Source organism: Pecten maximus, chromosome 2 (assembly GCF_902652985.1).
Source record: "Pecten maximus chromosome 2, xPecMax1.1, whole genome shotgun sequence".
NCBI lineage: Eukaryota > Metazoa > Mollusca > Bivalvia > Pectinida > Pectinidae > Pecten > Pecten maximus.
Genome location: NC_047016.1, coordinates 9300857 through 9314480, shown reverse-complemented (window position 1 = coordinate 9314480; position 13624 = coordinate 9300857). Strand labels below are relative to the sequence as shown.

General features: G+C 36.5%; 1 protein-coding gene across 7 annotated transcripts in view; it reads right to left on the bottom strand.

The window, feature by feature from the left end:
- LOC117316602 (disabled homolog 2-interacting protein-like) overlaps positions 1–13624 on the bottom strand; it is a 272191-nt gene that overhangs the window by 151051 nt on the left and 107516 nt on the right. For 6 of the 7 annotated variants that reach the window (XM_033871308.1, XM_033871268.1, XM_033871278.1 and 3 more), the window contains one exon: positions 6519–6587. The exons of the other annotated variant lie outside the window; for it this stretch is intronic. In XM_033871308.1, coding sequence (XP_033727199.1) covers positions 6519–6587 — 69 coding nt within the window. The remainder of the gene's footprint in view (positions 1–6518; positions 6588–13624) is intronic. 7 annotated transcript variants of the gene reach the window in all.

The window sequence follows — 13624 nt, the reverse complement described above, 5'->3', positions numbered from 1 at the left end:
AACATGTTGTCTTGAAAAGATGACTTAACAAAATAACCCCTTTGTATTAAAACATTTACGGGCATTTTACCAATGGATAGATATAATTGGCTCTGCTCCACATGCAGGGGGAGATAACGAATACTTTCAGTGTTAATGTGTCACAAACAGGGGCAGACAACTAGTCTGATGATCAAATGACACAGGCTGAAGCAATCTCTGGGACATATATATGTACAGCTGTGAAAGCAGAAAACAGTACAATGTATGTAAAGGTTGTAAATCTTAGACAAACCTTTACCATCAACAGAAAACAATAAGTAATCGTAACAAAAGAATATGTAAAGTTTAAAGTTTGATAAATACAAATAAAGTGGCGGGCATGATAAATACAAATAACATACCCATGATAAATACAAATAACATACCCATGATCAATACAAATAACGTACCCATGATAAATACAAATAACGTACCCATGATAAATACAAATAACGTACCCATGATAAATACAAATAACGTACCCATGATAAATACAAATAACGTACCCATGATAAATACAAATAACATACCCATGATAAATACAAATAACATACCCAAGATAAATACAAATAACGTACCCATGATAAATACAAATAACATACCCATGATAAATACAAATAACATACCCATGATAAATACAAATAACGTACCCATGATAAATTACAAATAACTTACCCATGATAAATACACAAATAACATACCCATGATAAATAACGTACCCATGATAAATACAAATAACGTACCCATGATAAATACAAATAACGTACCATGATAAATACAAATAACATACCCATGATAAATACAAATAACATACCCATGATAAATACAAATAACGTACGTACCCATGATAAATACAAATAACGTACCCATGATAAATACAAATAACATACCCATGATAAATAACGTACCCATGATAAATACAAATAACGTACCCATGATAAATACAAATAACGTACCCATGATAAATACAAATAACGTACCCATGATAAATACAAATAACTAATACCTCAGATAAATACAAAAACGTACCCATGATAAATACAAATAACGTACCCATGATAAATACAAATAACGTACCCATGATAAATACAAATAACATACCCATGATAAATACAAATAACGTACCCATGATAAATACAAATAACGTACCCATGATAAATACAAATAACGTACCCATGATAAATACAAATAACGTACCCATGATAAATACAAATAACGTACCCATGATAAATACAAATAACATACCCATGATAAATACAAATAACATACCCATGATAAATACAAATAACATACCCATGATAAATACAAATAACGTACCCATGATAAATACAAATAACGTACCCAAAAGCTTGATTGATTACAAGATAACTTTAAATAGCCCAAGTGTTTCCCTATAACTATATATAGATACTACATCATACTGCAGTACTCTTATATAACAGCTTTGCATCAGAGCTACCATTCCGTTCTCCACTACAGATCAATATGTTAGTAATAATCACAGTCACCAATCTGGTAGATATCCTAAGAGTATGTGATGTCTCAAATCTACATGTGGTAGATATCCTAAAGTATGTGATGTCTCAAATCTACATGTGGTGGATATCCTAGAGTATGTGATGTCTCAAATCTACACGTGGTAGATATCCTAGAGTATGTGATGTCTCAAATCTACACGTGGTAGATATCCTAGAGTATGTGATGTCACAAATCTACACGTGGTAGATATCCTAGAGTTTGTGATGTCTCAAATCTACACATGGTAGATATCCTAGAATGTGTGATGTCTCAAATCTACATGTGGTAGATATCCTAGAGTATGTGATGTCTCAAATCTACACGTGGTAGATATCCTAGAGTATGTGATGTCTCAAATCTACACGTGGTAGATATCCTAGAGTATGTGATGTCTCAAATCTACACGTGGTAGATATCCTAGAGTATGTGATGTCTCAAATCTACACGTGGTAGATATCCCAGAGTATGTGATGTCTCAAATCTACATGTGGTAGATATCCCAGAGTATGTGATACCTCAAATCTACATGTGGTAGATATCCTAGAGTATGTGATGTCTCAAATCTACACGTGGTAGATATCCTAGAGTATGTGATGTCACAAATCTACACATGGTAGATATCCTAGAGTATGTGATGTCACAAATCTACACAAGGTAGATATCCCAGGGTATGTGATGTCTCAAATCTACACATGGTAGATATCCCAGAGTATGTGATGTCTCAAATCTACACGTGGTAGATATCCTAGAGTATGTGATGTCTCAAATCTACACATGGTAGATATCCTAGAGTATGTGATGTCACCAATCTACACAAGGTAGATATCCCAGGGTATGTGATGTCTCAAATCTACACGTGGTAGCTAGATATCCTAGAGTATGTGATGTCTCAAATCTCAATGTGGTAGATATCCCAGAGTATGTGATGTCTCAAATCTACACGTGGTAGATATCCTAGAGTATGTGATGTCACAAATCTACACGTGGTAGATATCCTAGAGTATGTGATGTCTCAAATCTACACGTGGTAGATATCCTAGAGTATGTGATGTCTCAAATCTACACGTGGTAGATATACTAGAGTTTGTGATGTCACAAATCTACATGTGGTAGATATCCTAGAGTATGTGATGTCTCAAATCTACACGTGGAAGATATCCCAGAGTATGTGATGTCACAAATCTACACGTGGTAGATATCCTAGAGTATGTGATGTCTCAAATCTACACGTGGTAGATATCCTAGAGTATGTGATGTCTCAAATCTACACGTGGTAGATATCCTAGAGTATATTATATGTGATGTCTCAAATTTACACGTGGTAGATATCCCAGAGTATGTGATGTCACAAATCTACATGTGGTAGATATCCTAGAGTATGTGATGTCTCAAATCTACACGTGGTAGATATCCTAGAGTATGTGATGTCTCAAATCTACACGTGGTAGATATCCTAGAGTATGTGATGTCACAAATCTACACGTGGTAGATATCCTAGAGTATCTGATGTCTCAAATCTACACGTGGTAGATATCCTAGAGTATGTGATGTCACAAATCTACACGTGGTAGATATCCTAGAGTATGTGATGTCTCAAATCTACACGTGGTAGATATCCTAGAGTATGTGATGTCTCAAATCTACACGTGGTAGATATCCTAGAGTATGTGATGTCACAAATCTACACGTGGTAGATATCCTAGAGTATGTGATGTCTCAAATCTACACGTGGTAGATATCCTAGAGTATGTGATGTCTCAAATCTACACGTGGTAGATATCCTAGAGTATGTGATGTCTCAAATCTACACGTGGTAGATATCCCAGAGTATGTGATGTCTCAAATCTACACGTGGTAGATATCCCAGAGTATGTGATGTCTCAAATCTACACATGGTAGATATCCTAGAGTATGTGATGTCTCAAATCTACATGTGGTAGATATCCCAGAGTATGTGATGTCCCAAATCTACACGTGGTAGATATCCTAGAGTTTGTGATGTCTCAAATCTACACGTGGTAGATATCCTAGAGTATGTGATGTCTCAAATCTACACGTTGTAGATATCCCAGGGTATGTGATGTCACAAATCTACAGATAGTAGATATCCTAGAGTATGTGATGTCTCAAATCTACACGTGGTAGATATCCTAGAGTATGTGATGTCACAAATCTACACATGGTAGATATCCTAGAGTATGTGATATCTCAAATCTACACATGGTAGATATCCTAGAGTATGTGATGTCTCAAATCTACATGTGGTAGATATCCTAGAGTTTGTGATGTCTCAAATCTACACGTGGTAGATATCCTAGAGTTTGTGATGTCTCAAATCTACACGTGGTAGATATCCTAGAGTTTGTGATGTCTCAAATCTACACGTGGTAGATATCCTAGAGTATGTGATGTCTCAAATCTACACGTGGTAGATATCCTAGAGTATGTGATGTCTCAAATCTACACGTGGTAGATATCCTAGAGTATGTGATGTCTCAAATCTACACGTGGTAGATATCCCAGAGTATGTGATGTCTCAAATCTACATGTGGTAGATATCCTAGAGTATGTGATGTCACAAATCTACACGTGGTAGATATCCTAGAGTATGTGATGTCTCAAATCTACACGTGGTAGATATCCTAGAGTATGTGATGTCTCAAATCTACACGTGGTAGATATCCTAGAGTATGTGATGTCTCAAATCTACACGTGGTAGATATCCCAGAGTATGTGATGTCTCAAATCTACACGTGGTAGATATCCCAGAGTATGTGATGTCTCAAATCTACACATGGTAGATATCCTAGAGTATGTGATGTCTCAAATCTACATGTGGTAGATATCCCAGAGTATGTGATGTCCCAAATCTACACGTGGTAGATATCCTAGAGTTTGTGATGTCTCAAATCTACACGTGGTAGATATCCTAGAGTATGTGATGTCTCAAATCTACACGTTGTAGATATCCCAGGGTATGTGATGTCACAAATCTACAGATAGTAGATATCCTAGAGTATGTGATGTCTCAAATCTACACGTGGTAGATATCCTAGAGTATGTGATGTCACAAATCTACACATGGTAGATATCCTAGAGTATGTGATATCTCAAATCTACACATGGTAGATATCCTAGAGTATGTGATGTCTCAAATCTACATGTGGTAGATATCCTAGAGTTTGTGATGTCTCAAATCTACACGTGGTAGATATCCTAGAGTTTGTGATGTCTCAAATCTACACGTTGTAGATATCCTAGAGTTTGTGATGTCTCAAATCTACACGTGGTAGATATCCCAGAGTATGTGATGTCTCAAATCTACACGTGGTAGATATCCTAGAGTATGTGATGTCTCAAATCTACACGTGGTAGATATCCTAGAGTATGTGATGTCTCAAATCTACACGTGGTAGATATCCCAGAGTATGTGATGTCTCAAATCTACATGTGGTAGATATCCTAGAGTATGTGATGTCACAAATCTACACGTGGTAGATATCCTAGAGTATGTGATGTCTCAAATCTACACGTGGTAGATATCCCAGAGTATATGATGTCTCAAATCTACATGTGGTAGATATCCTAGAGTATGTGATGTCACAAATCTACATGTGGTAGATATCCCAGAGTATGTGATGTCCCAAATCTACACGTGGTAGATATCCTAGAGTTTGTGATGTCTCAAATCTACACGTGGTAGATATCCTAGAGTATGTGATGTCTCAAATCTACACGTTGTAGATATCCCAGGGTATATGTGATGTCACAAATCTACAGATAGTAGATATCCTAGAGTATGTGATGTCTCAAATCTACTCGTGGTAGATATCCTAGAGTATGTGATGTCACAAATCTACACATGGTAGATATCCTAGAGTATGTGATATCTCAAATCTACACATGGTAGATATCCTAGAGTATGTGATGTCTCAAATCTACATGTGGTAGATATCCTAGAGTTTGTGATGTCTCAAATCTACACGTGGTAGATATCCTAGAGTTTGTGATGTCTCAAATCTACACGTGGTAGATATCCTAGAGTTTGTGATGTCTTAAATCTACATGTGGTAGATATCCCAGGGTATGTGATGTCTCAAATCTACATGTGGTAGATATCTTCAAGTTTCTGTTTTTATAGACCTAAAATATGACCTCAAGAAACACAAAAATTTCAAAACTGAATATGAAAGAAATTGTACTGTTCTTTGTAAATGAAGAATTGATACAAATTACAAACAAGCAATTGCTATAATTTTCCATTTTCTAAGACAAATTTCACTTTTTCAATGGTATAGAATGATGTTAAGCTATGTGATGTAATCGAGTATTAAATATCATACTTCAGAGGAAGTCTGGAGACTTTTCTCCAGTGTGATCAAAGCTACAACTGAAGTAGAGATTCAGGCAGGAAATAATGATTAAAAAGTACTGATCCTGGACCAATATAGTACAAGAAAGTAAGCATTATACACTGATCAAGTGTGATTCAATATGTAGAGTTATATACAAGTGTATCGGTAAAGATGAATTACTTTTTAACTTGTTGAATGATTGAATTCAATTAAGTCAATATACATTTTACAGGATGATCAAAATATAGGGATACATCATCACCACAGTCAGGAACATACACACATAACAGATAGTTACCAATGGACAACATTCAGATGAAGGAAAAATCACAGGAATGACAGGTAAACAACAGCAAAAATGGAAAGGAGATTTGAAATGGAAACAAGACTCAAAATAGAAATAAATGACATTCCGGAAAAGGAGTGAAATATAAATGCATTAATTTTCAACGAAAATGAATATAACTTATGTAAGAACGTGACAGTTTGTTTCTTTGCAAAGAGGCAATATATCAAAAGCAGTACTGTATAAATAAATCCAGGTAAATATCGGGTGCTATAGTCAATGTAAGGTATACACATCCAACTAAATATGTATAGCTAGGAGCTTTTGCAAATACATACGGAAAAATTTTCTGAACAAAATGTGTCGCCTGCGAGTATGGTCCATGTTGTCGAAACCTCTGCTTAAATCTGAAAAAACGTATATATTTACTGGGTTAGTAATGTTATCAGTTCTCCATGGTATCATCCCATTTCTTTGGTGTTTGTCATGGAAATCCAACATAAGAGATGGAACCCTTCATCTCTCACTGGAAAGGAAACAATTACTACATCTTATAGCCACGTTTAAAACATTCCCATGTCAACAATCAGTATATCAATTCCCTTGTAAACATTCAAATTCCCTATCGACATACAGGTATATAAATTCCTATGTCAACATTCATTCATACTAACATAACTTCCATTTAATTTAAGTCCCATGCATTCATAAGTTAACAGTTTCTGTGCCATTATTTAAATTTCGGAACTTTAATATTACCACATCAATATATAAAGTATTCCGACATCAATATATAGTTTTCGCTCATCAACACATAAAGTATGTACACATCAATATATAAAGTATATTCCTACATTAACATATATAATATTCTCACTTTAATATATAAAGTATTCTCACATTAATACATAAAATATTTCAATGTCAATGTCTAAAGTAATTCCAGGTCAATTTGACAGCATCAAACACAACTGTAATGGAAGGGAGACAACTCCGAGTAATAGTCCAATATCTCTTCATGATGTTTTTAGATATCTATCTTATCTTGATTGCTATAATCTTACAAATTCATGTCTATTAAGAGGCCCATTACTGATATATGAGTTTTACAACATTGCCCAGAAGGTTGTTTGTAGGAAACATCATTAAAACATATTAAAGATAAGTTATTTCAAAAACTTCATCTTCCATATCACGGCATCATTTTTATCACGAAATGATAGTGTTTTCTATTTTCACTTGAATACATGAAAATTGAGCATGTTCACAACAATTAATTTTCCGTAGTCATCCTGGCAAATGTACAGAAAATATATAGCTTACAAATATTTGTTATTTGTATTTTACAGGATGGCAAAGGTGGTAACCATATCTAACAATGGTCTTTTATTGCATTTCTAATAACAAAACAATTTGATAACAGTTATTGATATTGTAACAGATAATGATCTTCAATAGTTGATCAGCTTGGGCAAAATTCTGTATTATCACAAATGTTGGTTAACCTATAAACTTTAAACTGCAGGTTTATCGCTGAACACCAATACAAGGAAACTTTAAACTGCAGGTTTATCCCTGAACACCAATACAAGGATATCTGGTCACTTTCACGATACATTGGGACTTTTGTCATGTTTGTACCCAATCACAGGAATCAAATCAAACTCCTTAACAATTCATAAAAACGAAATCAGGATTTAAACATATCAGATATCAAATTTGAAAAAAGGACTAAACTCAGACTGAACTTGTATTGAACTGTTCTCAGATTTCAATTTTTGTATGTGAATCATTGTTGACATTGTGACAAAAAGCCAGTGGATCGAGCTACTAAAGGCCATGGCATACATTTAGAACAAACAACAGCTTGTCACCTTTATCTCTTTACCTATTAACATTTCATTACTAAGACAGTTTACTACTGTAATTACTAGAATGTACTAACTGGCACCACTACAGGGGACCCCCCCCCCCCCTCATTATCTGCTAACTGGCACCACTGAAGGGACATCCCCCCCCCCCCCCCCCCCCCCCCCCTCATTACCTCATTATCTAGAGGGCAATAAGGATTAATATTATCTTGATAAAATCAAAATTTCTGATAACAATGGGTAGGTACAACAGCCATTATTTTGATCTGTTAGGGGGGAAAAAATTTTGAGATAACAATAGTATTGTGATAACAATGGTTTCACCTATGACAATGGTCTATCTCTCATATGTAGGAACTGACTGCTCCAGTAGAGGACTCCTTCAATCAGACAAATGGTTTACAGTTAATGCAATACACAAACGCCAGTCTGACACTTACATATTGTAAAGGGAATGGGCTTTTTGACAGGTGTCAATTGTGTTATCAATATCGGTGAAGATGATGGTGATTTGATACCTATACAGTATATATATGACCTGGTTATGTATCACACAATACTGACCTGATTGATTATGATCTGAAGTGAAGAGTGGGTGGGTTATTAGCTGAAGAGGAACAATTGTTTAAGAGCTCCCTATGAAGGGCTAACAAGATAAAAAACAATTAGAATCAGGGACACAAAACACGGCCACTTATTCTTCATTTCCTGATACATAAGAGCCACTTGGCCATCCAACCTGATGTGACATCCCTAATCATAACTTGCCCTCCACATTGGTGAGGGATAATACCAATTGTTATCATAACTTGCCCTCCACATTGGTGAGGGAGAATACCAATTGTTATCATAACTTGCCTTCCACATTGATGAGGGAGAATACCAATTGTTATCATAACTTGCCCTCCACATTGATGAGGAAAATACCAATTGTTATCATAACTTGCCCTCCACATTGATGAGGAGAATACCAATTGTTATCATAACTTGCCCTCCACATTGATGAGGAGAATATCAATGGTTATCATAACTTGCCTTCCACATTGATGAGGGAGAATGCATACCAATGGTTATCATAACTTGCCCTCCACATTGATGAGGGAGAATACCAATTGTTATCATAACTTGCCCTCCACATTGATGAGGAGAATACCAATTGTTATCATAACTTGCCCTCCACATTGATGAGGAGAATACCAATTGTTATCATAACTTGCCCTCCACATTGATGAGGGAGAATACCAATGGTTATCATAACTTGCCCTCCACATTGATGAGGGAGAATACCAATTGTTATCATAACTTGCCCTCCACATTGATGACGAGAATACCAATGGTTATCATAACTTGCCCTCCACATTGATGAGGAGAATACCAATTGTTATCATAACTTGCCCTCCACATTGATGAGGAGAATACCAATGGTTATCATGATTTGCCCTCCACATTGATGAGGAGAATACCAATTGTTATCATAACTTGCCTTCCACATTGATGAGGAGAATACCAATGGTTATCATGATTTGCCCTCCACATTGATGAGGAGAATACCAATGGTTATCATAACTTGCCCTCCACATTGATGAGGAGAATACCAATGGTTATCATAACTTGCCTTCCACATTGATGAGGGAGAATACCAATTGTTATCATAACTTGCCCTCCACATTGATGAGGAGAATACCAATTGTTATCATGATTTGCCCTCCACATCGATGAGGGAGAATACCAATTGTTATCATAACTTGCCCTCCACATTGATGAGGAGAATACCAATTGTTATCATAACTTGCCCTCCACATTGATAAGGGAGAATACCAATGGTTATCATAACTTGCCCTCCACATTGATGAGGGAGAATACCAATGGTTATCATAACTTGCCCTCCACATTGATGAGGAGAATACCAATTGTTATCATAACTTGCCCTCCACATTGATGAGGAGAATACCAATTGTTATCATAACTTGCCCTCCACATTGATGAGGGAGAATACCAATGGTTATCATAACTTGCCCTCCACATTGATGAGGGAGAATACCAATTGTTATCATAACTTGCCCTCCACATTGATGACGAGAATACCAATGGTTATCATAACTTGCCCTCCACATTGATGAGGAGAATACCAATTGTTATCATAACTTGCCCTCCACATTGATGAGGAGAATACCAATGGTTATCATGATTTGCCCTCCACATTGATGAGGAGAATACCAATTGTTATCATAACTTGCCTTCCACATTGATGAGGAGAATACCAATGGTTATCATGATTTGCTCTCCACATTGATGAGGAGAATACCAATGGTTATCATAACTTGCCCTCCACATTGATGAGGAGAATACCAATGGTTATCATAACTTGCCTTCCACATTGATGAGGGAGAATACCAATTGTTATCATAACTTGCCCTCCACATTGATGAGGAGAATACCAATTGTTATCATGATTTGCCCTCCACATCGATGAGGGAGAATACCAATTGTTATCATAACTTGCCCTCCACATTGATGAGGAGAATACCAATTGTTATCATAACTTGCCCTCCACATTGATAAGGGAGAATACCAATGGTTATCATAACTTGCCCTCCACATTGATGAGGGAGAATACCAATGGTTATCATAACTTGCCCTCCACATTGATGAGGAGAATACCAATGGTTATCATAACTTGCCCTCCACATTGATGAGGGAGAATACCAATTGTTATCATAACTTGCCCTCCACATTGATGAGGAGAATACCAATTGTTATCATAACTTGCCCTCCACATTGATGAGGAGAATACCAATGGTTATCATGATTTGCCTTCCACATTGATGAGGGAGAATACCAATTGTTATCATAACTTGCCCTCCACATTGATGAGGGAAAATACCAATTGTTATCATAACTTGCCCTCCACATTGATGAGGGAGAATACCAATTGTTATCATAACTTGCCCTCCACATTGATGAGGAGAATACCAATTGTTATCATAACTTGCCCTCCACATTGATGAGGGAGAATACCAATTGTTATCATAACTTGCCCTCCACATTGATGAGGGAGAATACCAATTGTTATCATAACTTGCCCTCCACATTGATGAGGGAGAATACCAATTGTTATCATAACTTGCCCTCCACATTGATGAGGGAGAATACCAATTGTTATCATAACTTGCCCTCCACATTGATGAGGAGAATACCAATTGTTATCATAACTTGCCCTCCACATTGATGAGGAGAATACCAATGGTTATCATGATTTGCCTTCCACATTGATGAGGGAGAATACCAATTGTTATCATAACTTGCCCTCCACATTGATGAGGAGAATACCAATTGTTATCATAACTTGCCCTCCACATTGATGAGAATACCAATTGTTATCATAACTTGCCCTCCACATTGATGAGGAGAATACCAATGGTTATCATAACTTGCCCTCCACATTGATGAGGAGAATACCAATTGTTATCATAACTTGCCCTCCACATTGATGAGGAGAATACCAATGGTTATCAAAACTTGCCTTCCACATTGATGAGGGAGAATACCAATTGTTATCATAACTTGCCCTCCACATTGATGAGGGAGAATACCAATTGTTATCATAACTTGCCCTCCACATTGATGAGGGAGAATACCAATTGTTATCATAACTTGCCCTCCACATTGATGAGGGAGAATACCAATTGTTATCATAACTTGCCCTCCACATTGATGAGGGAGAATACCAATTGTTATCATAACTTGCCTTCCACATTGATGAGGGAGAATACCAATTGTTATCATAACTTGCCTTCCACATTGATGAGGAGAATACCAATTGTTATCATAACTTGCCCTCCACATTGATGAGGAGAATACCAATTGTTATCATAACTTGCCCTCCACATTGATGAGGAGAATACCAATTGTTATCATAACTTGCCTTCCACATTGATGAGGGAGAATACCAATGGTTATCATAACTTGCCCTCCACATTGATGAGGAGAATACCAATTGTTATCATAACTTGCCTTCCACATTGATGAGGAGAATACCAATGGTTATCATAACTTGCCCTCCACATTGATGAGGAGAATACCAATTGTTATCATAACTTGCCCTCCACATTGATGAGGGAGAATACCAATTGTTATCATAACTTGCCCTCCACATTGATGAGGAGAATACCAATTGTTATCATAACTTGCCCTCCACATTGATGAGGAGAATACCAATGGTTATCATAACTTGCCCTCCACATTGATGAGGGAGAATACCAATTGTTATCATAACTTGCCCTCCACATTGATGAGGAGAATACCAATTGTTATCATAACTTGCCCTCCACATTGATGAGGAGAATACCAATTGTTATCATAACTTGCCCTCCACATTGATGAGGGAGAATACCAATTGTTTACCCTAAATTTAGACCAATGTTATCATCTTGGATTACAATTTTTTTCACTATTCAGAAAGTTCATCTTAATAAATGTAATGTTAAGTTGAGGTCTGTAACAATAGTGAGATTTAACAATACACGTGACCTCCCCACTGTGGAACTCTTCCTTATCATTGGCAGTTGTAGAATTATATATGTAACAAGGGTTGCTATATATTATATTCATTTCAATGCCTCTTGTCTGAGGTCAAACCTGTGACTTCTGCATTACTAAGTCTTATGCTCAACTAATTGAGCTAAAGAGAAGATATCTCTAGCTGAGCAATATGTTTGGGTGCTATAAGAGGCTGACAGGTCAGCCCAGTATATGAACAACACACTGAAATAGCAGACTGTTAAAGGCAAAAGTTAGATTTAAAGTATCATAGATGGCTAGATTTGAATTTTCTACACACCCTACCCAAGTTTAGTTAATGAAAATTGGTAAGTTCTTACCTGTTGCTAAAGAACGTGGATAACTTGTGAAACATTAAAGTTATAATCCGGGGAGATTTCTAGTATCCCAACACAAGTTATAATCCTGGGAGGTTTCTAGTATCCCAACACAAGTTATAATCCTGGGAGGTTTCTAGTATCCCAACACAAGTTATAATCCTGGGAGATTTAATTCTAGTATCCCAACACAAGTTATAATCCTGAGTGGTTTCTAGTATCCCAACACAACTTATAATCCTGGGAGGTTTCTAGTATCCCAACACAAGTTATAATCCTGGGAGGTTTCTAGTATCCCAACACAAGTTATAATATTGTAAGGTGTTATGAAGGACTCTGACATGAGTTATAAATAAAGGTTTTTCAGTACTCCTACACGAGGTATACCCATATAGGTTGTGTTTACTCGACTTGTAACACAAGTTCCTGGTGTAAATGTTTGACCTATGACAGCACTACATGTCTATACATAATATGATACAGATAATCAGTATCCATAGTCCGTCACACACAGGTATAAAGAGCCAATACACAGGTGAGGCGGAACCTGTACCCGCTGACAGATTAATGAACAACACGGCGATACAGATTGAATGGCCTGGTATTACCTAGGTTTATGTCTGTATAGCATGCTTCCTAGTTCTCCTTAGTCCCAACAATATACCTGAATCTATCAAAGAAAGCCACTTGACTGTG